The sequence below is a fragment of the Temnothorax longispinosus genome, chromosome 1 (assembly GCF_030848805.1).
Source record: "Temnothorax longispinosus isolate EJ_2023e chromosome 1, Tlon_JGU_v1, whole genome shotgun sequence".
Taxonomy (NCBI): domain Eukaryota; kingdom Metazoa; phylum Arthropoda; class Insecta; order Hymenoptera; family Formicidae; genus Temnothorax; species Temnothorax longispinosus.
In genome coordinates this window covers 12,682,664-12,707,411 of record NC_092358.1, presented here as the reverse complement: position 1 = coordinate 12,707,411, position 24,748 = coordinate 12,682,664, and the positions used below count along the sequence as shown (strand labels likewise).

The following is a 24,748-nucleotide window of genomic DNA, read 5'->3' as shown; positions in this document are numbered from 1 at the left end:
GTGTGAAAACTTTATTGATGTACAGTTTATTAGTTTTTAATGAAAAAGACTTTTTAATGTAATTCAAATTTTTTTAATTACCTTGACAGTACGATTATATATATTATTGCCAAACAATGTAGGAGGAATTATAGTTGGTTTCAATACTTTCTGCACTTGAGGTCCAAGACCGAGTATACCATATCCCCATACATAGACATTACCATCATCTATAATGTAAATGCACAGAAATTAATACAAAAAATATTTAATATTTTTAAACAGGAACTATAAATAATAATCATTAAAACAATTGGTGAATTAACATTGTTATAACTTACTGTTTAAGACCATGCAAAAACTTCCACCTGCCGCAATGTCTATAATGTGTCCTAATTCCTGTGTATCTAATTCTGTAGCAATGTTTATTTGGTAACTATTTTCTCTGACTGGTAATTGACCATACTCTGAATTACCCCAACCATACACTTTTCCTTTATCTGTAACAGAAATATTTTAATTTAATTTAATTTTATTTATACATATAAAATTATCTGTAATCTCTGACAAAAATAAATCTTTATATGCCAATATATATGCTATGTATATGCTAGACCAAGCAGTCAGTTCCTAGCAAAGTTGATGACAGAAAAACTCTGAAACAAAAAAGCTTTTGGATACATTTCTCTCTTCTCTTCTAAGGTAACCTGTAATCTTACGTGGTATCTTCTTGAGTTACAAAAAATAAAAGAGATGGTTATACTCAAAGATAATTCTTGTGGCACAGTTTCTTTTACAATTATCTATTTCACAGATTTTACAAGAACCACTTTAATTGTTTTCCCAATTACATAAATATTTGGTTTAGGTCTAGATATACTTGTTACATACCACTAAGAGCTAATACACAATCAGCGGCACAAGCAACTTTGATTATACGTTGTCCTGCTAGGTCACCCTTGACTAAACTCGGTCGATGTTCATTTTGATAGTGTGCAAGACCTGTTTGTCCATCAGCACCCCAGCCAAATGTATATACTTCACCTGTCTCTGTCAAGAGTATGCTGTTATATAATGTTAATGAGAAAATGCATGATAAGAATTGTAAACGCTTAACAGTGAAGTGATTTTATACCTATGATCTTGACCAGCTGTTACTGCAATAATTTTGTTCCTTTTAACATCAGGTATACAATGCACAACCATACTTTTCTCATAATTTTCACTCAATATAATTGGTCTGCCACATTGGCCATATGCATTATTACCCAATGTAAATAAACCTTCTGTCGTCAATATTAATAAGTGTGCTCTTCCAGCAGCCATACCTATAACTTTAGTCGAGATATCTTGCAACGGCAAGGTTATCGGCTTTGGAATAAATACCATATTAGGAATTTTCTCATCAAGGTTATGACCTATTATAAAAAAAAAGATAAGCTATAATTCTTAAAATCAAAATTTGTTCCTAACAGAGACAAATAATACGTCATATAATATTAGTTAAAGTAGTCTTAATTACCAAGTTGTGAATCTGTGTTTATGCCAGTCCCATAAACAATATTCTTATCCGAAGAATGCACAGCGTAAGCTGTAAAGCCATATCCACAAGCAATATCTGTTACCTTATATCGCTCGGCAAAGGACAATCTTTTTGGTTTTGAAAGATACGAAACGTTATTCTTTCTCAATGCCCTTAGTTCACCAAGAGCACCGTGTTCCGCAAGACCCCACACGTACACTCTGCGGTCGTCCTCTTGACTTATTGGATATTGGAAAACTGCAAACAATGTGATTTCAAGTAATCTATCAAATGGGTGCGTTCAGCCGATACTCCGCTAGCCTAGCAATCGTGAGCAGTCGCTCGTTTCCTCTCTTTTTAATCCATTGGGTCAAAGGAGAGGAAACGAGCGAAAACGAGCGACTGCTCACGATTGCTAGGCTAGCGGAGTATCGGCTGAACGCACCCAATTTGATTTGCTAATATAGGCTACAGGCCATTTGATACTAGAAATGCTTTGAAGTGTTCTTCTTCTCCTTCTTTCTTCACTGAAAGAAAAGAGAAGAGAAATGCTTCGAAGCATTTGTAGTGTTAAGTGGACCATAGCCATATATATAGGCTGCATTCCGATATTCACTGTCAGTACTGAAAATCTATATTTTACGTCACGTATACTATAGATTTTCAGTACTGAAAGTTGCTGACAAGTGAATATCAGAATGCAGCCATAGATATAATATTTGAAATAAATGTTTTCTAACTTGGGAAAGTTTTAAGCTCAGGCTTTGAAGGTACGGACTTCTGGTTGTCTAAATGCAAATTTTTAACATTTCTCGTGAGTCGTAAAAGACAACTTCTTCCCGCGCTGAACATTTCTCGTTTTCTCAAAATATATAAAATGTACAGGTTATTTGACAGTTCTTCCACAGTTTCTTCTTGGGTTTTTATCTTACAGCCCTGCGTTCGTTTTCTTCCACTGGGAACATATAAAAGTGAGGAAATTCACTAGAGAATCTACAATGGGGTTGTTCAGTGAAAGCTAGCATAGAGTGCAGCACCATATCAAAATTGGTAGTATTTCGCGCGAGTTTCAAACACCAATTGTTAACATATGGGAAAAATCAGTATTGTAATAAAAATATTATCACTGTATGTCAATCGATAATGTTTGTTCGCATTCTGTTTCGTACAAGCTCGCGCAGGAGCCTAGGCTTGAGATTTAATGAATAGATGAAACGACACATACACTTTACTTTTCGAGGGAGAGATCATATTTTACTTGGCAGAAATAATTACAGAATACCAACATTTGTTGCATGGATAAGGAAAACTGCCTAAAACCTTATCAGTATTCGTACAACACATAAGAAATGATGATACAAAAAAATAAATTGCTAGGAATATAATACATAATATTTCTCAGACGAATGATCCTTTTGTCAATTTGCATAAACTAATACGCTTCTGTTTGAGATCGCAACAATTCGCATTGCGACGAAGTCGCGTTCGGCTGCATGTCAGCACATGCACGCTTGCAGTAAATTTCGGTCTAACATTTCATGAAGTGAAAGTAACTAATGTTCGTCAAAATTGTCGCATGAGAATAGTCACGAAAATATTCGGTATAGCATGGATCTTTCGGGATTAACTTTCGAGAAACTTTAACATTTTTATCAATAATAAAGTCAAACAACAACGCTAGAACAAAGGAACGATCCATGCTATACACAAAGCACTCGAAAACAGGTGACGACCCCGTCGGGTCGCCACGTGAAATCGGTGACGTCAGCTCCATGACGCAGGACTCCGACGGCCAATCACCCTCCCGAAATTCTGGGAAATCTGCAGGGAGGGAGTTTCGCCTCGGAGGTGTTATAAGGGCCGTCGCTGCGCCGCGGAAACGATTTCGCTTGCAGATCATAGAAAACCCGCTTTCGTACTCCGCTTTGCACACCGCTGTTCCGCGTTTCGAACGTTTTCGCCGCATCGCTAGCCGTAGCTTCTGTGCGCGCTCCACGGCTTCCTTTGAAAAAGGGAAAGAACTGTATAGACCTGTACATATTAGACATTATTAAATATATTCGTTTATTTTGCAATTCGATACTTGTGCCTTGTTTTTGTGGTCGTCTCGTTACCTCGCGCTATCTCGCGCAACCGCGCGCTCTTGAACACTTCCCAATATTTAAGGAAATACAATAACTCTTGACTGTTGATTTCTCTAATGAAGTAATATATTCTTAATCTTTCTCTGGACTGTATGTAACTTCAACTATTGTTTGTAAGACTATAACTCACATAGTAATAAGTTCGTGTAATTAGACCATTCGTATGAAACAGATAATACATGAAATAAAGTAAATTGGTATACAAGATAAATAAGCATAAATACATAGCAATAAAGAATATGTGATAGATAGATTGATACGTCGTATCAACTTTCGTAATGTAATTTCCGTCTATTTATAATGCTAATATCTTTGGAAGTATTCAACAGACTCAGAATATAGTCGATAATATGCAAATATTATACATCACCTTTTATATATATATATCTATATATGTCCTTTTTTGTAATGAAAGACGTATTAATCTATAGTTATTTTATCAATAACCGTTTCAACCTTGCATATTTCTAAACGAAGATAATATAATATACGCGAACATGCGCAGGAATGTCATAATATACATATAAAGCTAAATAATTATGACGAAATAATGAATATAATAAAGAAAGTAATTTTATACAAAATTAAAGTATTTCTCAGTCAAAATGATTACTATTTCTCGTGGACTTTAATTAATTACATGTTAAAGTACGAAAATTATCTTATGTATATCGGTTGCAACCTTAAACTAATCAATCTAAGAATTTACTGAGCTCAGATTCGAATAGATTTTATCTTTACATGTAAAGCCAGGTTTGTTGGCAGACAATAGGCATCGTTATGTGAGAACGTTAGCCTCCTTTACTTTTCACGAAATCTGGTACAACGATCGCTATGAAGAGACGGGAATATTAATCCGTCGTAACACTCGTGAATACGAGTGACTCTCGATAACCGAAAAGGATCTATGGTTACCGGAAATCTGAAAGTTACCTCTTTTCTGTAGAAATCGCTGCTTACTAAATAAATTCTTAATACAAGAATCCCCTTTTTTTCAATCTGATAGGCTATCAAACATCTCAAGTCGTTCAACAGCGGTTATTCCTTTGTGAGATACGACGATACGGTAATGGCGGATCGTCCTTCCTTCTTTGCACGCAGTTATAAAGGCGTGGTCATTCTCTGAGCCGGTATAATCTCGTAGCTTATGCTTCGTAAGGTCTGTTTATCGTTGAACAGAGCTGTTATCCATGTAGCAGATATCAGAAATCACGTCGTTTATACGATAATCGGTATTTGTCAATGCTACGATTCTCGCTTCTCGAATATTCTAACACCGGTACGTCTCAAGCACGAGCACGTTGTTACCTCGACCAACGCCCGGAAACGAATGCCCGCTCGGTTCGTCGCAGGCTCGCACGCTTCCTTCTCGCGCACGCGCAATACAATACTTCATTCAAATTACGATGCGTCCAGCGCAGATCGCGCGGGAACACACAAGACGACGCTCGTATCGCCATCTAACATGTCTCGATCTGACTAATTTATTACGAACACAGTCGCGCTATATTTCCGATATATGATCTCTCCTCCTATTTTTCTTACATTTTAAACACATTCATTAACTGAAATATTAACTGAAATGAATAAATTAACTGAAATATTAACTGAAATATATTAGACATAATAACCTATATATTGACGTTTGGATATATGTCACTGTGCGGCTTGTGCAAGTTTGATTGTGCGTGTTGCCGTGTTTATTGATAGCGGTTCTTCAATCTAGAACAGAAATGATAGTGTGTTGTGCGGATAACTGCACGAATAAAGGAGTGCACAGATTTCCGAAGGATAAGGAGAAAAGAAAAATTTGGGAGAATGCACTACCCCAACATCGGCACTCGGACTTTAAGGTTACAAGTGCAATGAGATTATGTTCTGCACATTTAAGGGGATGCTAAAGCTAAGGCCGAACTTCCTCGACGTCGGTAATGTCAACTCTGTCAACTAAAGCAAAGGCCGAACTGATATTGGAGACCTCGCGTGGTGACAACGCGAAACTCCGGTTTCAGTGTTACCAACTTATTTCAGATTCTATGAAGTGGTGTATGTCCGTACACGTACACACACCACTGAATTGCTCACACGGACGCACGGTAGAGAGACATATGAGCTCTGGTAACTTAGCCGGTCAACTTCGACTTTATTAATTTTCATATTTTTCTATCGTTTGTTGGTCGTTTGTTGGTGATTGTTGGCCTAATTACAACGTTTGTTGGTTCTTAATTTTTTTTTAAATTTAAAAAGAAAAATTAGCATTAAGTTAGCCGGAAAAATTTTATTTTTAATTTTAAAAAAGCCTAATCGATGCGTAATCGTTTGCTGATGATTGTTGGTCTAATTTTAGCGTTTGTTGGTTTATTATTAGTCTTACAAACAAAAAAAACGAAAAATTATCTCACATATTAAAGTAATCGAAGATTGGTTTATTTGCCTACGACTTAAGCTTTATTTCTATCAATTTAAGGCTAACATCTATAAAACTGCCATATGAATACGGGCCTTAACATCGGCAGAAAATCGCGAAAAGATCAAGAAACATGGTGGTTCGTGGAAAGCACACACACACACAACGGGGGAGTGCGAGACTTTACAACATAAAGTACATGCTAAGTTGTAAAACGAAATTATAAAGCACATGCATGGAGGGATGCAAGGAGACTTACATGCGTGAGCGCACGTGAACAGAAAGGCTTTTCTCCCCTGCACCCTCCCCCATGCATGTACTTTATAATTTCGTTTTACAACTTAGCATGTACTTTATGTTGTAAAGCGAGGTCCACGCAGCCTACCGGCGGGGTGGGTGCGGGGGAGGGGGGGGCCGAAGGCCCCCCCCTCGCACCCCCCGTTGTGTGTGTGTGCTTCCCACAAACCACCATGTTTCTTTATCTTTTCGTGATTTTCTGCCGATGTTAAGGCCCGTATTCATATGGCAGTTTTATAGATGTTAGCCTTAAATTGATAGAAATAAAGCTTAAGTCGTAGGCAAATAAACCAATCTTCGATTACTTTAATATGTGAGATAATTTTTCGTTTTTTTTTCGTTTTTAAGACTAATAATAAACCAACAAACGCTAAAATTAGACCAACAATCAGCAGCAAACGATTACGCATCGATTAGGCTTTTTTGAAATTAAAAATAAAATTTTTCCGGCTAACTTAATGCTAATTTTTTTTTTAAATTTAAAAAAAAGTTAAGAACCAACAAACGTTGTAATTAGGCCAACAATCACCAACAAACGACCAACAAACGATAAAAAAAATGAAAATTAATAAAGTCGAAGTTGACCGGCTAAGTTACCGGAGCCAGACATATGCTATAGACGCGGCAACGCCGCGCGGCGTTGCCGCGTCTTGGATTCTTTAGCAATACGGCCTGAACCTGAAAATGCTTTCTGGCCGTCTGTAGCAGAAAGCAGTAACGTATCAAGGCTGATAAGCACCCGCTTTTTATAAATTATATATATTCTTATGCACACATGTGCGTATATATATATAATATGTATCTAATCATTATGTGTATGTTTATAATTGTCTGATGACAAATAATAACAGTAGCATAATTGAGAATGTGAATTAGTATACATAGTATATTGACGCGGGTACTTATTAGACTTGACAATTTACTGCATCTCTTGCACCTCTAATAATTTTTTTCTTGTAATGTAAATGAATGATGTAAAACTCTTTCAAAGGATCTATCCATTCTTGATGGGGTAAAATAATAACTTTTATAACAAATGCAATAAATATTAAATATATAGTATTGATTTATATATAACTAATTTTATTCTGTCTTTATATAGAAAAATATACCTTAGTCTTAGCATCAGAGTAGAGGGTAACGGCAGCTGATGAACAGTATAAATAACAAAACTGAATAAAAATCTTAATTATTATAACATAATCCCAGTAAACCAGTTTGTAACTGTTATGTAACTTAGGGAGCACATGAAAGAACAACTCTTCATTAGTACCTATACTTTACTCCTGTAAAAAAATTTTGCGATCTATAAAGCCGTTTCAAAGAACGAACTTTGACAGATATATGTCGTACAGATGCCTCATTAGACAAGGACAAATATCTCTCGTATTATTCCTTTCTCTCCTATGTATGTAATTTGCATGCACCCATTTATTCCTCTTTCTCTCTCTCTCTCTCTCTCTCTCTCTCTCTCCATCCCTGTCCCTCTCTCTCTTAGTACACTGGGTAGCGTACACTTAGTATGGTAAAATCAGGATTTTTTGGAAGTGTGGTGTTAGGATTCTAGGGTAAATTTGAAGAAAGAAAAACGGTAATGTTATTTAGGACAAGAAACTCTATTTATTATATTTCGTTGATAAAATGTTGGGAAATATAAACGAAAATACATATATAAATGAAATATATTATGATATATTATTTTTTTTATTGTTACTGTCGAAAGTAAATAATATTACATAAAACCAGTAATGCAATTCAACATAGATATACATACACACGCACACGCATACGCAATCGCACATACATATGCATACGCGCCACATACAAATTATTTTTATTATTTTTTCTGTGGGCTCCAGGCCCCGTCCACGATGACTATATCACGGACATGGGACGTCTCCAGGATCATGCTCCGATTACTTTGTACTAACAATAAAAATAATTTTGCATACTTTTTTTATTTTGTGCCTTTATATCATATGTATTTTTCAAGCATATAATAGCAACCTCGCAAAAGATGTCTTTTTTTATTTCAATTTCTGTTTCAAAAAGAATGTTTTTTTTCATATATATTTGCTTGTCATAGTGATTGAGATACGCGAGAACGCGCATAACGTGCAGTTTACGCCGAAGTGGCTGTTCGCGAGCGATATATGTTTCGTCGACGGATGATTAGCTAATTATGATTGTATACAGAATACTGGATATTTGCGTAAAGTATCGTTGCCTCGCGAATACAGTCAAAGGACCGTCGAGAAGAGGAAGCTCGCGGTGCTTTCATTTCCCTTCCGAGTGCGCTTCAATCTTTTATCCGTTTTCGCCCTCGTCTTCGTTTCCATTGCCAGTATGCGACAGCCGTTACTGCACTCCATGAAGGGTATCATTGCATGATTTGTCGAATAATACATAAGCAAAAGAGATGTCTTTCCTTGTGTTTAGAAATCCAAAAAGATTATTTCGAGAATCATAAAGAAATTGTATTCTGTTACTGTCTAATCGTTTTTATACATTTATAAGTTTACAAGTATACATATAGGACTTGAAAAGAAAGGAAAAAGGTAATCGTCGCGTTTTTTTTTCACAGAGACGAGCAAACGTGAAACTGTGTTATTCACGTTGCCCGACTAAATCAAACTCGGATGCTACAAAGTATCTAGTTTTTATCCAGCGGGACTTATAGGATGCCGCGAATGCTGATATCAAGAATAATTATGATTTATCTTACTTAGTGGAGTACGTACATCTTTTCGGAAACGAAGACGATGACGACGATGATGATCAAACGAACGCTTCCGTTCTTGTCCCAAAATTGTTTTCGTTTTCTCTTGTAGCGAACGTTTCGAGGAATTTGCTTACGACGGTTCGTTAGCATATGTCTCGCGGTAATTAACAATTATACGGAGCCGTCATATTTCCCACAACGCGTAGGGAAAAAATTAAATGGTTTCTAATATGTATTCAGAGAATGTTGATTCATCATATTATTCTTTCGAACTTGCTTTCCTCCTTTTGAAAATTTACACCAAGAGAAACTTTTGTTACATATTACTTTATATTGATTTTTTTTAACATCTCTATTTCTTAAAAAGGAAACGAAAGCCGTAGAAGAAAATTATTAAACTTATCTTTATCGTGTTGGGAATTCATTCAATTTTATCGCTACGTGTCTCAACTTCTCTTGTTCAAAACAAAAAACTAATTTAAAGCTTTTGATTTTACATATAATTGCTAAATTTCAGTTTTGTCACATGCGATTTGTGCGAGCTTATTTCGTGGAGCAAATATTTTGTTGCGTTTTCGAGAAAGTGTTTATCCGATCATTAGCGAAGCGACGCGATGCATTTATATTCGATCACGAGGGACTATGCGCAAATTTTTGCATTGTTTGCGGATTTTATAACTTTATTGACGAATATAAGATCTAAGATCTTTCGCATAATTGATTTACGATTAAACTCGCGCTTTATTGAGACTCAGATGTACACCCGTCTGTATCACGTCAATAAAAATCTGGCAGCAAAACGTGTATATGAATTCATTCGTTTAGCAAAGGATGCGCGTTGACCTTAGAAGCGCACGTTGGAATTTCATCCGGAGGGAAAAAAACTTTGTCGCGTTTTTTTAATATTTCTGATTCTCAAAATAAATTCTTCGTGTATATTTTTTCGTGCTCATAATATTATTTGATACGCGCCCTCATACGCGCCCCCATATGCGCCGCCGTCGGCGTCAAAATGGCCTAGCTTATATATAACTCATATAGACTCATTATATAAACTATAATAAATAGAGTTTCTTGTCCTAAATTACATTACCGTTTTTCTTTCTTCAAATATACCCTAGAATCCTAACACCACTCTTCCAGAAAATCCTGATTTTACCATACTAAGAGTAGCTACCCAGTGTATACTTGTAAGAGAAAGAGAGAGAGAGGGACAGGGATGAGAGAGGGGGAGAGAAAGAGAGAGAGGAATAAATGGGTGCATGCAAATTACATACATAGGAGAGAAAGGAATAATACGAAAGATATATGTCCTTGTCTAGAGGCATCTGTACGACATATCTCTCAAAGCTCGTTCTTTGAAACGGCTTCATAGATCGCAAAATCCTTTTACAGGAGTAAAGTTTAGGTACTAATGAAGGGTGGGATTGTAAAATAATTAGTAATAATTGAAAAAAATGTAAAAATGCCTAACGAGATATCTGTCCACTAAACGCTACAAATACTACGGAGCGTTTGTAGCAGCGCTACGGTTGGTCCACTTAGCGCTACGAAACGCTACAACAGACCTAGAGAGCCTCGTAGGGAGAGAGTGGCGAACTCGTCACGTGACCCCCTTTCCTCTGATTGGTCGCGGGCGTTAAAGCTCCTTGTGACGTAAAGAAGAGGTTAAAGCAGGTTAATGTTTATGCCCGATCTACAATAGCTGTAGTAAGCTGTAGTAAGCCTCAAGCCGTAAGAAATTGACCAATTACAGGCGGATGTGAGGAAAATAATCGACTGTGATTGGTCAATTTCTTACATCTTGAGGCTTACTACAGCTTACTACAGCTATTGTAGATCGGGCATTACAAACTGTTACAAACTAAGGTTCCGTCGCGTTACAGCAATCGAGTCTCCGTAAGTGATACATTATTATTAATACTGAAATTAATACTGAATACGAAAAAATTTGCCCTCTTTGATTTTATATACATGAAATAAATTCAGTTTTCAGTGTTTCCTGCATATTAAAATGCCTGGCAGGTGCAGTGCTCCAAGATGCACAAATTCAAATAAAGAAGGATTTTGTTTAACAACATTTACTCAAGATCCTAAATTAAGACAAGAGTGGATCGATGCTGCTGGAATTCCGGATTGGAACCCTCCAAAATCAGCTGTATTATGCGAAGTTAGTACTGAAGTGTATGTATGTATAAATGTATTATGGTATAACAGATATTTTTCTCTAATGTACTTGTACCTCTCATTTTAGGTTCATTTTCGTCCATCAGCGTTATACTGCGTGGGCAACAAGAAATTTATTAAAAAGAATATCATACCAAGTTTCTTTTGCAAGTGTGATGGATCTATAAAGAGGAAACCTCTTGCAGAAATTCAGTCGAAAGAACTGCAATGCAATGAATTAGTTGAATCTCTTCCTCATAAAAAAGTATTTTCAAGGAATAATTTCCCAAGCAAGTTTGAGCAAGAAAATAAAAGTTCTGAGGAAGGCCAGTGTGTCAATGAATTTAAAGAACATAATTATTTTTCTATTAAAACGTTACGAATTTATTACAAATATGTATTATAAATAAATGTTTTATACTAAAAAGTAAGTGTAAAAGAAAAATGTTTTATATTTTTCATGACTAATGTTTATAACTAATCTTTTATGACTAAAAATGAAACTTTTTATGACTAAAAATAAAATAACATTTCCTTGTTAAAAATTATTTTATTACATATTCTGTTATAACATATTTTATTAACAGTTTAATGTTGAAAATATGATGCATAGATTTAAGGTTTTATTTCTGAAATCTTGATGAAATTAATGATATCGTCGATACTCCATTACTATTAACTTCCAGAACTTTCTAAACTCATTATTTGATTGACTATTATTGTAATCTCTTACATTTAAGCCTAATAACTATAAATATTATATAATAATAATTGTTAATAGACTCTATGTATTTATTATTTGTTCATGGAATGGCAAAAGCAACATAAGAATATTATAATATATAACGTCCTATATTAATTATTAAAATACATATCTCTTACATGAAATTTTGTATGTTCAACATGTAATTTTTGTACAATACAAAATTTATTTTAAGAAAGAGAAGAAAACTTTTCCTTTATAAAGAACAATGTTTTGGTGTAAAAGAAACAAATATTTAAATAATAACTTATTCTTTAATATGTTTTTATAGTACAAATATGCATTTATAGCACAAATATGTATTTATAGTACAAATATTATTATCAGTATTAAAAGTACAAGATCGAATTCTGTTATCTCTTTCAGACGAAACTTATATAATTGAAATATATATACAGAATTAACAAACCAAAAAAGAATAAACCTTTTCTTTGCCAGTGAATAAATCAAAAGGAGAGTAATAATCGACGCTGACTGGCAATATATAAATTTATTATATATCTCACAGAGATATAATAAATTTATATATTGCTATTGCTAGTCAGCGTCGATTATTACTCTCCTTTAGAATTAACAAACATCATCAAAGAGTTAGTGCGTTATATGTGAGATCCAAATGACTTAATATGCATTAAATCATCTTGTAAACAATGAACTCTTCCCCTTAAAACTTCACTTTCCTGTACAACATTTTTTAACTTTACTTGCATTGCCTTATAGATTTGTAAGAAGTTCTCTTCTCTATTTCTTTCTTTTGTAACTTCACATAGTACAGCTGATTTTGAAGGGTTCGAATCCGGAATTCCAGCAGCATCGATCCACTGTTGCCTTAATTTAGGATCTCGAGTAAATGTTGTTAAACAAAATCCTTCTTTATTTGAATTTGTGCATCTTGGAGCATTGCACCTGCCAGGCATTTTATAATATGCAGGAAACACTGAAAACTGAATTTATTTCATGTATATAAAATCGAAGAGGGCAAATTTTTTCGTGTTCAGTATTAATTTCAGTATTAATAATAATGTATCACTTACGGAGACTCGATTGCTGTAACGCGACGGAACCTTAGTTTGTAACAATTTGTAAACATTAACCTGCTTTAACCTCTTCTTTACGTCACAAGGAGCTTTAACGCCCGCGACCAATCAGAGGAAAGGGGGTCACGTGACGAGTTCGCCACTCTCTCCCTACGAGGCTCTCTAAACAGACCTGATGACGTCATGAATTACGTCATTATATTCGCTACCAAGACGCTCCAAATGCCCTTCCTCATGAGGTGGGTTAACTGTAGCGTTGCAGAAATCTGAAATCGGATTGATTCGAATACGGACGGTTGTAGTGTTGTTGTGTAGTATTGAAAATATCAAAATGCGGAAATTGCAATTGCTTGATGAAGAAAGTGGTGATATATATGTATTAAATGTGACAGAAGAAGATTATGTTCGTGCAGACGGTATATATTCCATAAGTATTGCATGCATTTCTGAATATATGTAGGAAAATTAGGTTAGGAAACTATTACTACGTTTACGCGAGTGTTACTTCTGTAGTAACTTATGATAATTCACCCGTTTACGCGGAGTAAATTATTGTAAATTACTACAAAATCCCGTTTACGCGAAGGAAAATCCCGTTTAAGCGAAGGAATTATCGTAAGTTACTACAGAAGTAACGCTCGCGTAAACGTAGTATATGTGTAATTTGTCGGTACAAAATATCTCTTCCCTTTTCTTAGATTTAACATACCGTACCAAATTGCTGGAAAACGCAAAGAAAAATTTAAGAGAAAGCGATGATACAACAGAAAAAGAAGCTGTCGATGATAGTGAAACTTACAATGGTATGCTGTGTCTCGTATTTATTATTTCAAGTAAAGTTTAAATGAGTTTTTAATATAATATATATGTGTGTAACATTTATTTTTTCAGATGGTTTTAGATGGGTAAACCAAGCAGTCAGGTTATTGTTGGCAGCATACAAGGATCGTGAAGACCTGTTGATCAAAGGAAAAGTATCCGTAAAGAAATTTTGGGAAATAATTTCTCAAATATTAAAGGAAAAGTCCTACAACATTACAGGACCCCAATGTAAAAGCAAATTTCACAGTTAAAAAAAAACATATAAAAACATTAAAGACCACAACGCTAAAAGTGGCAACAACAGGCGCACTTGGCCTTTCTTCGAAGTATGTATCTTCATTATTTATTCACTGTCAGATTAAGAATAGAAATTAAATTATATAACTGAGAATCCAACTATGTATGTTATTTTACAGATTATGGACGAAATGTTTGGCCATAAACCATGGATGAATCCAATTCTAACTTTGGATTCTGCAAATGACATCCCATCTGGAAGTTCTATTTGCAGCAACAGTGACACCACATCTCCATCTCCAGAGATGTCTCTATCACCATCCTTACTTACTTCTACTAATGAAAGACCTAAAAAACGTAAGTAAAAATTGTTACATGAAGAAAATTTTGCAAATTACTTAATTATTTTATACAATATGGATACATAATGAATGGATTTTTCATTGTCTTATCTTGGTTTTAGGTAAGAAAGTTGAAGAAACTGCTTTGGAAGATCTGGTTGCAATTGCGAAAGAAAATAAGGAAGAAAGAAAAAATATGTATGAAGAGACTGCGGCAAGACAAGAGCGACTGTTACATATTTTAGAAAGCATTGCCAACAAAATGTAATAAATTTTGTTGGCACAATAAGTGCAATTCTTATACCAATAATTTTTTTTTTAAACCAAAGCAAAGAGTTTTTATTTTTATATTTTAATTGCAATATTTCACGTTAACATTGCATATAACAAACACATATTAATATTAATGTCCGTTTTCACCAACGTTGTTTAACTTAAACCTTAGTTCAATTCACTCTTTGCCTGTTTCTAAGGGAGTCCATTAGAAAGAGACAAAGGGTGAATTGAACTAAGGTTCAAGTTAAACGACGTTGGTAAAAACGAACATAAATATAAGAAATATATAATACTAAACAATACTGAATATAATACTTAATATATAATAAATACTGCAAAGAAATACTAAACTTAAGAAATGAGATATTAATTAATATTAATAGGAAATATATATATATTTATATTTTTTTAAAATGTAAAACATGAAATATTGCAACTAAAAATGATATTGTCTTATAATCGAAAAGTATTATTTGTTTTCTTATTTTTGTGATATTAGTCTAAATAGATAAAGTATTAAGAGTTGCTTCTAATTTTTTCATTGTATTACACAGTGTTACTTGATTCTAAGTATTCTTATTTGTTCGCTTAAAGCAATTTCCATTTCACTCTTTTGTTATTAACATATTTATCAGTATTAGAATATTTTATGTATCAATACATACGATTATCTTGACTATAGAAAATATTATTTAAATCAGATTCGTTTTATATGAGTATTTGAAATTATAGTCAAAAAGCGTTTAATAAAAAGTACAAAAATATTTTGTATGTAATTAATAGAAGAAATAAAAGTCTAAATTGTGATTATATAGCGTAACTTTAATTAATTAATTTATAATGTTAAACCATACATATAAATACTCTTGCATTTTGGTCACAAACATAAAATATCACAATAATATATTATTTAACATATAATATCACTATCCTTCACACATATCTCATACGAAGTGTTGCACATATGAGATTCCTCTTAGCCTCTGCTTCACCTCTATTATGCTCTGTATTTTGCACTCGCGTTTCAGGAAACACAACTTCAGTATCCAACAATAAGACCATTGCTTCCATTTCATCATTTCTCATCAAACAAATGTTATGCAACACACAGCATGCTAGAATATGATAAGGAATGCGCTCGACACTTTCTATCGCCAAATAATGAAGAAGGCTTCTCCAGCGTCCCTTAAGTAAGCCAATAGCTCTTTCCACAACCATACGAGAAGAAGAAAGACAAAAATTATAATTCTTTTGACGCTGTGTAAGATGGCCATTATCCGTGTATGGTACCATTAATTGTTTCGAAAGGGGATAAAGCAGCATCACCTATTAAGGAGGTTGAAGCAGTTTGGTCAACTCTAGATTTTAGTTTGTAAAAAATATATATGATAGTATAGGATCTACCGCATGTGTGAGAATTATTTCAGATTTATTGACCATCCAGAAGCTGAGATATTAATTTCCAAAAATGCGTCGTTTTACATGGGGTTAGATGGAGAAAGCGTTGACGGCGATGATTGATCCCAATTTTCTTTAATATCTAGTCTATATAAACGCTCAAAAAACGTGCCTACGCGTACAGTAAATTAATGCGAACATTTAGAACGCAAGAAAACACGTATTCACCATCTAATAACAAATATATTACAAGTTAAAGCGATCGAAATTAGACTGAAATAGCAGTTGATAGTTCGCGAGTAGGTAGATGTGGCAACGCAGCGTCGCCCGCGTTTTGGCTGTACCCGAATCCTGTCGGTATGTGCACATTTTTGTGGTTCTCTTCCGTGCTATGTCCACGATTTTTTGATTCTCCTTTGGAAATAAAACCAAAAAATCATGAATCTAACGGAAGAAAACCAAAAAATTGTGAACATAACATAAAAGAGAATCCTAAAATCGTTGACATTACTACAAAATAGTAGACACAGCACGGAAGAGAACCAAAAACGTGCACATACCGACAGGATTTGGGTATAGCCAAAACGCGGGCACCTAACCTCTTATCCAGAATGACAGAAAATTCACCGGCATGTTTACGTTTAGCAACTGCCGTTACGTGGCTCAACACAGAGGCGAGTACTGCTACCAACCCCATAAAAGTGAAACGTTGCCAAGTTTCAATCGTATTTAATATAATCGACGGAAAGTTATTAAAAAATCGATAGCTTATATAATTGTCAAGGGAGCTACCAGTAAGAATCATTATTTCATTCTATCAACGGCAAAACATATATTCATGCCATTTTTATATTGAAATAATTAGCAATACTACAAGTTTTCAAGTTGGCATTGGCAAAAAAGTGTTTCGTTTTTAGCTAATTAAAATAGAAAGATGCATAATATGATACTTTTACTATACGTTTTATGCAATAGCAGCGTATGGAGAATAAAATGATACCTAATACAGATTTTTTAATGACCTAATAAAAAACTTTTTTCTAAACCGTCAATTGACTCAACTGGATCGCTTCAACCTCCTTAAATGGCTATCATTAGGAAATTTTGATGGGTCTGCAATATAGTCTTGCAAAGTTGATAACCTGAATACACGAGCATCATGTACGGATCCTACGTTTCCAACATTTATATGTGTAAACACACGCATATGATCACAAACAACCTACAACCAAGAGCAATTATACTTAAAACATACAAGAATAAATTTAAAAATACTTATACTTTTTTATTACCAGTAACATAGTACATACAAACTAAAAAATTGTAAACCTGGGCTTGAATGGAATAATGTCCTTTTCTGTTAATATAAGCCTCTGGATTTTTCTTAGGAGCTGGTATATTAATATGTGTGCCATCTATTGCTCCAATAGTTCCTGGAAAGGCACCAACGTGAGAAAAACCTTGCTTAATTTCTTCAATCTTTTCTTCTGTCGGCCATTGTATAAATATTGAAGCAAGACCACATAATGCTTGAGTAACTCGTCGTACCGCTCTTATAGCTGTAGCTTTTCCTACTCCAAATCTAGTGTGTATTGATCTAAAATATGTTAATTAAATTAACAGAAAAGCACATTATTCCATCCAAGCTCAGGTTCGTAATATTTTACTTTGTACTGTGTTACTGGTAGTAAAAGAAATATAAACATTTTTATATTTATTCCTGTATTTTTAAAAGTATAATTGGTTTTGTTTATAAGTAGTTTAAGCAATTTTTGGCGATTGTTTGGTATGGTTTGGTACATGTATCAAAGTTGCTATCGGTGGTTGCTATTGGTTCTGGTGCAATTTAGTATCCTTTGGTTGCTTATACCAGAGTCGCCAAAAATCGCCTTTTATGATCATATGTGTCTGCTTACACATGTAAATGTTGGAAACGTAGGATTCGTACATGCTTTTTAAATTTATGATCATTTATTAATATTACAGAGTATGATTCATACCTGTAAGAATCTGGCGTTGCCATACGCCATAAAGCAATTAAAAATTGTTTTTCTGGTGATATCATTTCATTACCATTTGCAGTTCTTTGCAATCGTTCTGCAATCTGTCCTAAGACAAACTCAAATGTCTCTGGCAACATTCTAAAAATAAAGGAATGTTTTTATGAGCGTTTAATACGGAGGATAGGTAATAATAGAAATTGTAATAAAAGAAATATGTAATAAAAGGAAATTATAATAAAAGAAATATATGAGGAATAAATTGTAATAAAAGAAGATAATAGAATTAATTTTACCTAAAATGGCTTTTAAACTCCATTGCACTAAGTGACGGGACAATATTTTCCACGTAACCCTCAATTTTAGGAATATTTTCCCGTTTTGTTTTACCTTTTTCTATTACTGATTTTATACATGCATTATATATTACATCATCTTCATCATCTTCGAATAAAGATGGAATATCAAAAACATCCATACTAGCTATTACAATAGGTATTATCGGTATATTACGTTCCATTCTGATTCACGCTATTGTGCTAATCACATGCTACCACTGCTACAAGTGCTACAGCCTGGTCCACTTGTATAGCGATTGTAGCACTCGAAGCGTTCGTGGACCGCTCCTTTCATAGCACTTGGAGCGTGGCGTTTGGAGCATTTGGTAGCGCTTACTGGACCGCAGCCACAATCATATATCTACCTCTATGAAGTTGGCCGGACAACTTCAACGTATCGAACTTTCATTAATTGGAATCGATTGGTGGTCGTTTGGTGGTCTTTGGTAGTCTAGTCCGATCGTTTGGTGGTTAGTCGTTTTCCAGTAAAATAAAAATAAAATTTCCGGTGTGAAGTTAGCCTGACAATTTTTATTTTTCAACCAATTTAACTTTTTTATAGCTCATTCGACGCGGAATCGTTTGGTGGTCACGAATATCACCGGTAAAACGTTTGGTGGTCAACCGTTTTCCCAGAAAATAGAAAAAACCGTATGCGCATAATGCCGTATTCGGAACAATTGTATTTATCACCCAAATTGACTTTGATAGGGCTCAATCGACGCGGAATCGTTTGGTGGTCACGAATATCGTCATTAAAACGTTTGGTGGTCAATCGTTTTCCTAAGAAATAGAAAAAACCGTACTCTCACGCCATTGGTTGCATGACTCCGTGACGTTAGCTCGGAAATTTGATGGATAAACATTATTTATCAATCAAATTGACTTCCATACGGCTCAATCGACGCGGAATCGTTTGGTGGTCACTAATATAATCAGTAAAACATTTGGTGGTCAACCGTTTTCCTAGAAAAAAGGAAAAACCGTATGCTCACGCCATTGGTCGTATGACTCTGTGCTATTAGTCAGAAAAATTGTATTTGGCACCCAAATTGACTTTGATAGGGCTCAATCGACGCGGAATCGTTTGGTGGTCACGAATATTGTCATTAAAACGTTTGGTGGTCAACCGTTTTTCTAAGAAATAGAAAAAAACCGTACTCTCACGCCATTGGTCGCATGACTCCGTGACGGTAGCTCGGTAATTTGATGAATAAACATTATTTATCAATCAAATTGACTTCCATACGGCTCAATCGACGCGGAATCGTTTGGTGGTCACGAATATAATCAGTAAAACGTTTGGTGGTCAACCGTTTTCCCAGAAAAAAGGAAAAACCGTATGCTCACGCCATTGGTCGTATGACTCTGTGCTATTAGTCAGAAAAATTGTATTTGGCACCCAAATTGACTTTGATAGGGCTCAATCGACGCGGAATCGTTTGGTGGTCACGAATATTGTCATTAAAACGTTTGGTGGTCAACCGTTTTCTTAAGAAATAGAAAAAACCGTTCTCTCACGCCATTGGTCGCATGACTCCGTGACGTTAGCTCGGTAATTTGATGGATAAACATTATTTATCAATCAAATTGACTTCCATACGGCTCAATCGACGCGGAATCGTTTGGTGGTCACGAATATAATCAGTAAAACGTTTGGTGGTCAACCGTTTTCCTAGAAAAAAGGAAAAACCGTATGCTCACGCCATTGGTCGTATGACTCTGTGCTATTAGTCAGAAAAATTGTATTTGTCACCCAAATTGACTTTGATAGGGCTCAATCGACGCGGAATCGTTTGGTGGTCACGAATATTGTCATTAAAACGTTTGGTGGTCAACCGTTTTTCTAAGAAATAGAAAAAACCGTACTCTCACGCCATTGGTCGCATGACTCCGTGACGGTAGCTCGGTAATTTGATGAATAAACATTATTTATCAATCAAATTGACTTCCATACGGCTCAATCGACGCGGAATCGTTTGGTGGTCACGAATATAATCAGTAAAACGTTTGGTGGTCAACCGTTTTCCCAGAAAAAAGGAAAAACCGTATGCTCACGCCATTGGTCGTATGACTGTGCTATTAGTCAGAAAAATTGTATTTGGCACCCAAATTGACTTTGATAGGGCTCAATCGACGCGGAATCGTTTGGTGGTCACGAATATTGTCATTAAAACGTTTGGTGGTCAACCGTTTTCCTAAGAAATAGAAAAAACCGTACTCTCACGCCATTGGTCGCATGACTCCGTGACGTTAGCTTGGTAATTTGATGGACAAACATTATTTATCAATCAAATTGAGCCGTATGAAAGTCAATTTGATTGATAAATAATGTTTATCCATCAAATTACTGAGCTAACGTCACGAAGTCATACGACCAATGACGTGAGAGTACGGTTTTACCTATTTCTTAGGAAAACGATTGACCACCAAACGTTTTAATGACGATATTCGTGACCACCAAACGATTCCGCGTCGATTGAGCCGTATGAAAGTCAATTTGATTGATAAATAATGTTTATTCATCAAATTACCGAGCTAACGTCACGGAGTCATGCGACCAATGGCGTGAGAGTACGGTTTTTTCTATTTCTTAGGAAAACGATTGACCACCAAACGTTTTAATGACAATATTCGTGACCACCAAACGATTCCGCGTCGATTGAGCCGTATGAAAGTCAATTTGATTGATAAATAATGTTTATCCATCAAATTACCGAGCTAACGTCACGGAGTCATGCGACCAATGGCGTGAGAGTATGGTTTTTTCTATTTCTTGGGAAAACGATTGACCACCAAACGTTTTAATGACAATATTCGTGACCACCAAACGATTCCGCGTCGATTGAGCCCTATCAAAGTCAATTTGGGTGCCAAATACAATTTTTCTGACTAATAGCACAGGGTCATACGACCAATGGCGTGAGCATACGGTTTTTCCTTTTTTCTGGGAAAACGGTTGACCACCAAACGTTTTAATGACGATATTCGTGACCACCAAACGATTCCGCGTCGATTGAGCCGTATGAAAGTCAATTTGATTAATAAATAATGTTTATCCATCAAATTACCGAGCTAACGTCACGGAGTCATGCGACCAATGGCGTGAGAGTACGGTTTTTTCTATTTCTTAGGAAAACGATTGACCACCAAACGTTTTAATGACAATATTCGTGACCACCAAACGATTCCGCGTCAATTGAGCCCTATCAAAGTCAATTTGGGTGACAAATACAATTTTTCTGACTAATAGCACAGGGTCATACGACCAATGGCGTGAGCATACGGTTTTTCCTTTTTTCTGGGAAAACGGTTGACCACCAAACGTTTTACTGATTATATTCGTGACCACCAAACGATTCCGCGTCGATTGAGCCGTATGGAAGTCAATTTGATTGATAAATAATGTTTATCCATCAAATTACCGAGCTAACGTCACGGAGTCATGCGACCAATGGCGTGAGAGTACGGTTTTTTCTATTTCTTAGGAAAACGATTGACCACCAAACGTTTTAATGACGATATTCGTGACCACCAAACGATTCCGCGTCGATTGAGCCCTATCAAAGTCAATTTGGGTGATAAATACAATTGTTCCGAATACGGCATTATGCGCATACGGTTTTTTCTATTTTCTGGGAAAACGGTTGACCACCAAACGTTTTACCGGTTATATTCGTGACCACCAAACGATTCCGCGTCGAATGAGCTATAAAAAAGTTAAATTGGTTGAAAAATAAAAATTGTCCGGCTAACTTCACACCGGAAATTTTATTTTTATTTTACAGGAAAACGACTAACCACCAAACGATCGGACTAGACTACCAAAGACCACCAAACGACCACCAATCGATTCCAATTAATGAAAGTTCGATACGTTGAAGTTGTCCGGCCAACTTCATAGAGGTCATATATCTGTCCTGGTTCGATTGCTGTGTAGGAACCAGACAATGTAGCCAACCCCGAAACTGCCCACAGCTGCGTGCGCCATCGCGCCATCTCTCGCAAGATCCGTGAACTACTGCTGTGACATAATTGCTGCTCTGCGTGAATATTTTTGTGAAAAATATACACGATCGTTTCAAAGCTCTCATTTTTATTCCAGGCTTTCAATCTCAATTTCAAAGGTACGTTATTGTTTGTGCACGTCTTCTGAAGGGTGGGAAAGTTTAATTTCGTACATATTACGTATACAACTGTTTATATTAGAAAATAAGGTTATGAGGTGACAGAATTTTAAAATTATTTTCAATTATTACTAATTATTTGACAATCCCACCCTTTATTAGTACCTCTACTTTACTCCTGTAAAAGGATTTTGCGATCTGTAAAGCCGTTTCGAAATGAGACCTTTGACTGTAATTGTCGGTAATTTGAACGGCTTTAGCATCCCCTTAAGGAAGATGATTTCTTTAAAACAACCAAATGTACGGGTAAGTCGCACAAATGAGTAAACTTTTATCTTATACCACACTATAAAATTATATTATTTAATTATTTTTACAGGGTTAACGCTTAAAAGGAAAAATTTGAAACCTCATGCAGTACCTTCTATATACCAAGCGAATAAAAGCTTCTGATATAAGAAAAATGTTATTTGGAGAAACAGAAAGCACTGTAGATAGAAACTACATGGAATTGAAGGAAGACTGTGTTACAGCATGTATTCAAATTGCAGAAGTGAATGTTCCAGGTACTACAAACATTGTAGCTACAGAAGAAAAACTAAAAGACAGCAATAAAACGGTCGAGGTTAACACAAGGAAAGTGATAGATGACACAGAGACAAATGGAGGGAAAAAGATGCAGAAGACGCTTTACATAATGCAGCTAGTAAACAAGGGACCGGAGTTTTAGACAGACCAGGAGACAATCATACTAGCAGCAAAATTAGCGGTGAGTGCCACTATATAATTGTATTCTATTCCATTATTCATAAATAATATATATATATATATAAATGTTACAGAGATTATGGAGATGCATGGATGTGCAGACAGACAGATTTTGGAAGAAATCCCACGTGTAGACCATGAAGAAACAGTCAGTGAAACCTGTATTTCCGTCAGCTGCGACATGTTTCCTCATTTGCGCCTTACACTGTCCTCTAAGGTAGGTTTCGTTATTACGTACCGGTATGCGAGCATTCAGTAAAAATTCATTCTGGTACATTTCTTTGCGCAAGTCTCCGTTCACGCTATATCTCTCCAAAAATAACCGTATATGCTGCTCTGTTATTTGTGGTAATATACAGTTACTACTAATATCTCTGTATGCTGCAGGATCCGGTGTGTTGAATAATGAATTATCGGAGACATCTGCGCTTTCCGTACAAAAATTATTATTTCGATCATAATAAATTAATCTGAAAATAATTACATTCATTTCATCTTCATACACCATTGTAATAAATCACTTATACGTGTTGTAAACCTAAAAATTTATTAATTGAATTAATAACCTCATTTTTTATGACATTTCACCTTACCGATCTTGTAAATCCTTCTTTTTCCCCGTTACTTTTGCTCTCCGAAAACGGAGCTCTTTTTTTAATTTTTCCACAGACCAATTTGCGTATTTTTCGCCACTCATTATTATCACAATTAATAATGATTCTTTCGCTGCTTTGAAACAAATTTCAAACGCAAACGCCGCTAACTACCAGGCACAGTGGCTCCCCTGTGCGGGAGCAAAAGTTAGTGAACAACCTCATTTCATTTGTCGAAATTTAAATCTGTTCACTTTTGTAATTTTCACCTCTCAAAATACCATTGAACCTAGAGACCCTTCAGGGCAGCGATCATGTAACTTTTCCCCTAGGGCGGAAAGGCGAAAAGTGAAAAGTTCCACGTGAACTCGTGATCATGTAATCCGGCGGAACATCGAAAAGTGAAACTTTTCACGCGAACTCTTTTGCCATCAAATTCGTTGGCGGAAAAGTGAGAACCCTGCATAAAACGTCTTATTCAAAAATATTGTTTTGCATTCACGAGATTTTGTCATGAATTCTGCTTTGCAACAATTTCAGATTGGATCACGGTCAATACTTTTCAGTGCGATACTGGGAATAGAACGTGAAAATCTTGTATGCCTCTGAATCCAAAAACAATTAGCAGAAGAAGTGAATCCTTTTTAATGCGAGAATTCGCATTTGTTTGAAGGTTATCGATTGCGATTGAATGCGAGGAATATTTTAAGCTAAGTGAATTCTTGCGAACCAATCCCTTTCTTCGCATCAGAAAGCAGAATTTAAATTAATCTTTTCAATCCGACATTTTATGCAGGGAATTTAGTGACAT

General features: G+C 35.4%; 1 protein-coding gene and 4 long non-coding RNA genes across 7 annotated transcripts in view; 2 read left to right on the top strand and 3 right to left on the bottom strand.

The window, feature by feature from the left end:
• The window catches only part of LOC139809145 (RCC1-like G exchanging factor-like protein), a 25,908-nt gene extending 2,297 nt beyond the window's left edge, over positions 1–23,611 (bottom strand). For 2 of the 3 annotated variants that reach the window (XM_071771847.1, XM_071771855.1), the window contains exons 1-8: positions 18,408–18,840; positions 18,112–18,252; positions 2,242–2,456; positions 1,502–1,759; positions 1,115–1,397; positions 871–1,043; positions 321–479; positions 82–209 (exon numbers count right to left, since the gene is read on the bottom strand). In XM_071771847.1, coding sequence (XP_071627948.1) covers positions 82–209; positions 321–479; positions 871–1,043; positions 1,115–1,397; positions 1,502–1,759; positions 2,242–2,456; positions 18,112–18,252; positions 18,408–18,631 — 1,581 coding nt within the window. In that variant the 5' untranslated portion in view covers positions 18,632–18,840. Of the gene's footprint in view, positions 1–81; positions 210–320; positions 480–870; positions 1,044–1,114; positions 1,398–1,501; positions 1,760–2,241; positions 2,457–18,111; positions 18,253–18,407; positions 18,841–23,582 lie in introns of those variants that run through there. The other variant, XM_071771863.1, reaches the window with a different exon arrangement.
• Positions 11,768–13,978, bottom strand: LOC139809166 (uncharacterized). The gene is made up of 3 exons (XR_011731045.1): positions 13,837–13,978; positions 13,035–13,303; positions 11,768–12,944 (listed from the first exon to the last, which is right to left on the bottom strand). It is a non-coding gene; the product is annotated as an uncharacterized lncRNA (long non-coding RNA).
• On the top strand, positions 13,314–15,520 carry LOC139809159 (uncharacterized). Its single transcript, XR_011731044.1, has 5 exons — positions 13,314–13,453; positions 13,736–13,840; positions 13,929–14,185; positions 14,276–14,453; positions 14,560–15,520. It is a non-coding gene; the product is annotated as an uncharacterized lncRNA (long non-coding RNA).
• On the bottom strand, positions 17,319–18,105 carry LOC139809173 (uncharacterized). Its single transcript, XR_011731046.1, has 3 exons — positions 17,660–18,105; positions 17,422–17,544; positions 17,319–17,333 (listed from the first exon to the last, which is right to left on the bottom strand). It is a non-coding gene; the product is annotated as an uncharacterized lncRNA (long non-coding RNA).
• Positions 23,213–24,748, top strand: LOC139809180 (uncharacterized). Its single transcript, XR_011731047.1, has 3 exons — positions 23,213–23,345; positions 23,419–23,561; positions 24,478–24,748. It is a non-coding gene; the product is annotated as an uncharacterized lncRNA (long non-coding RNA).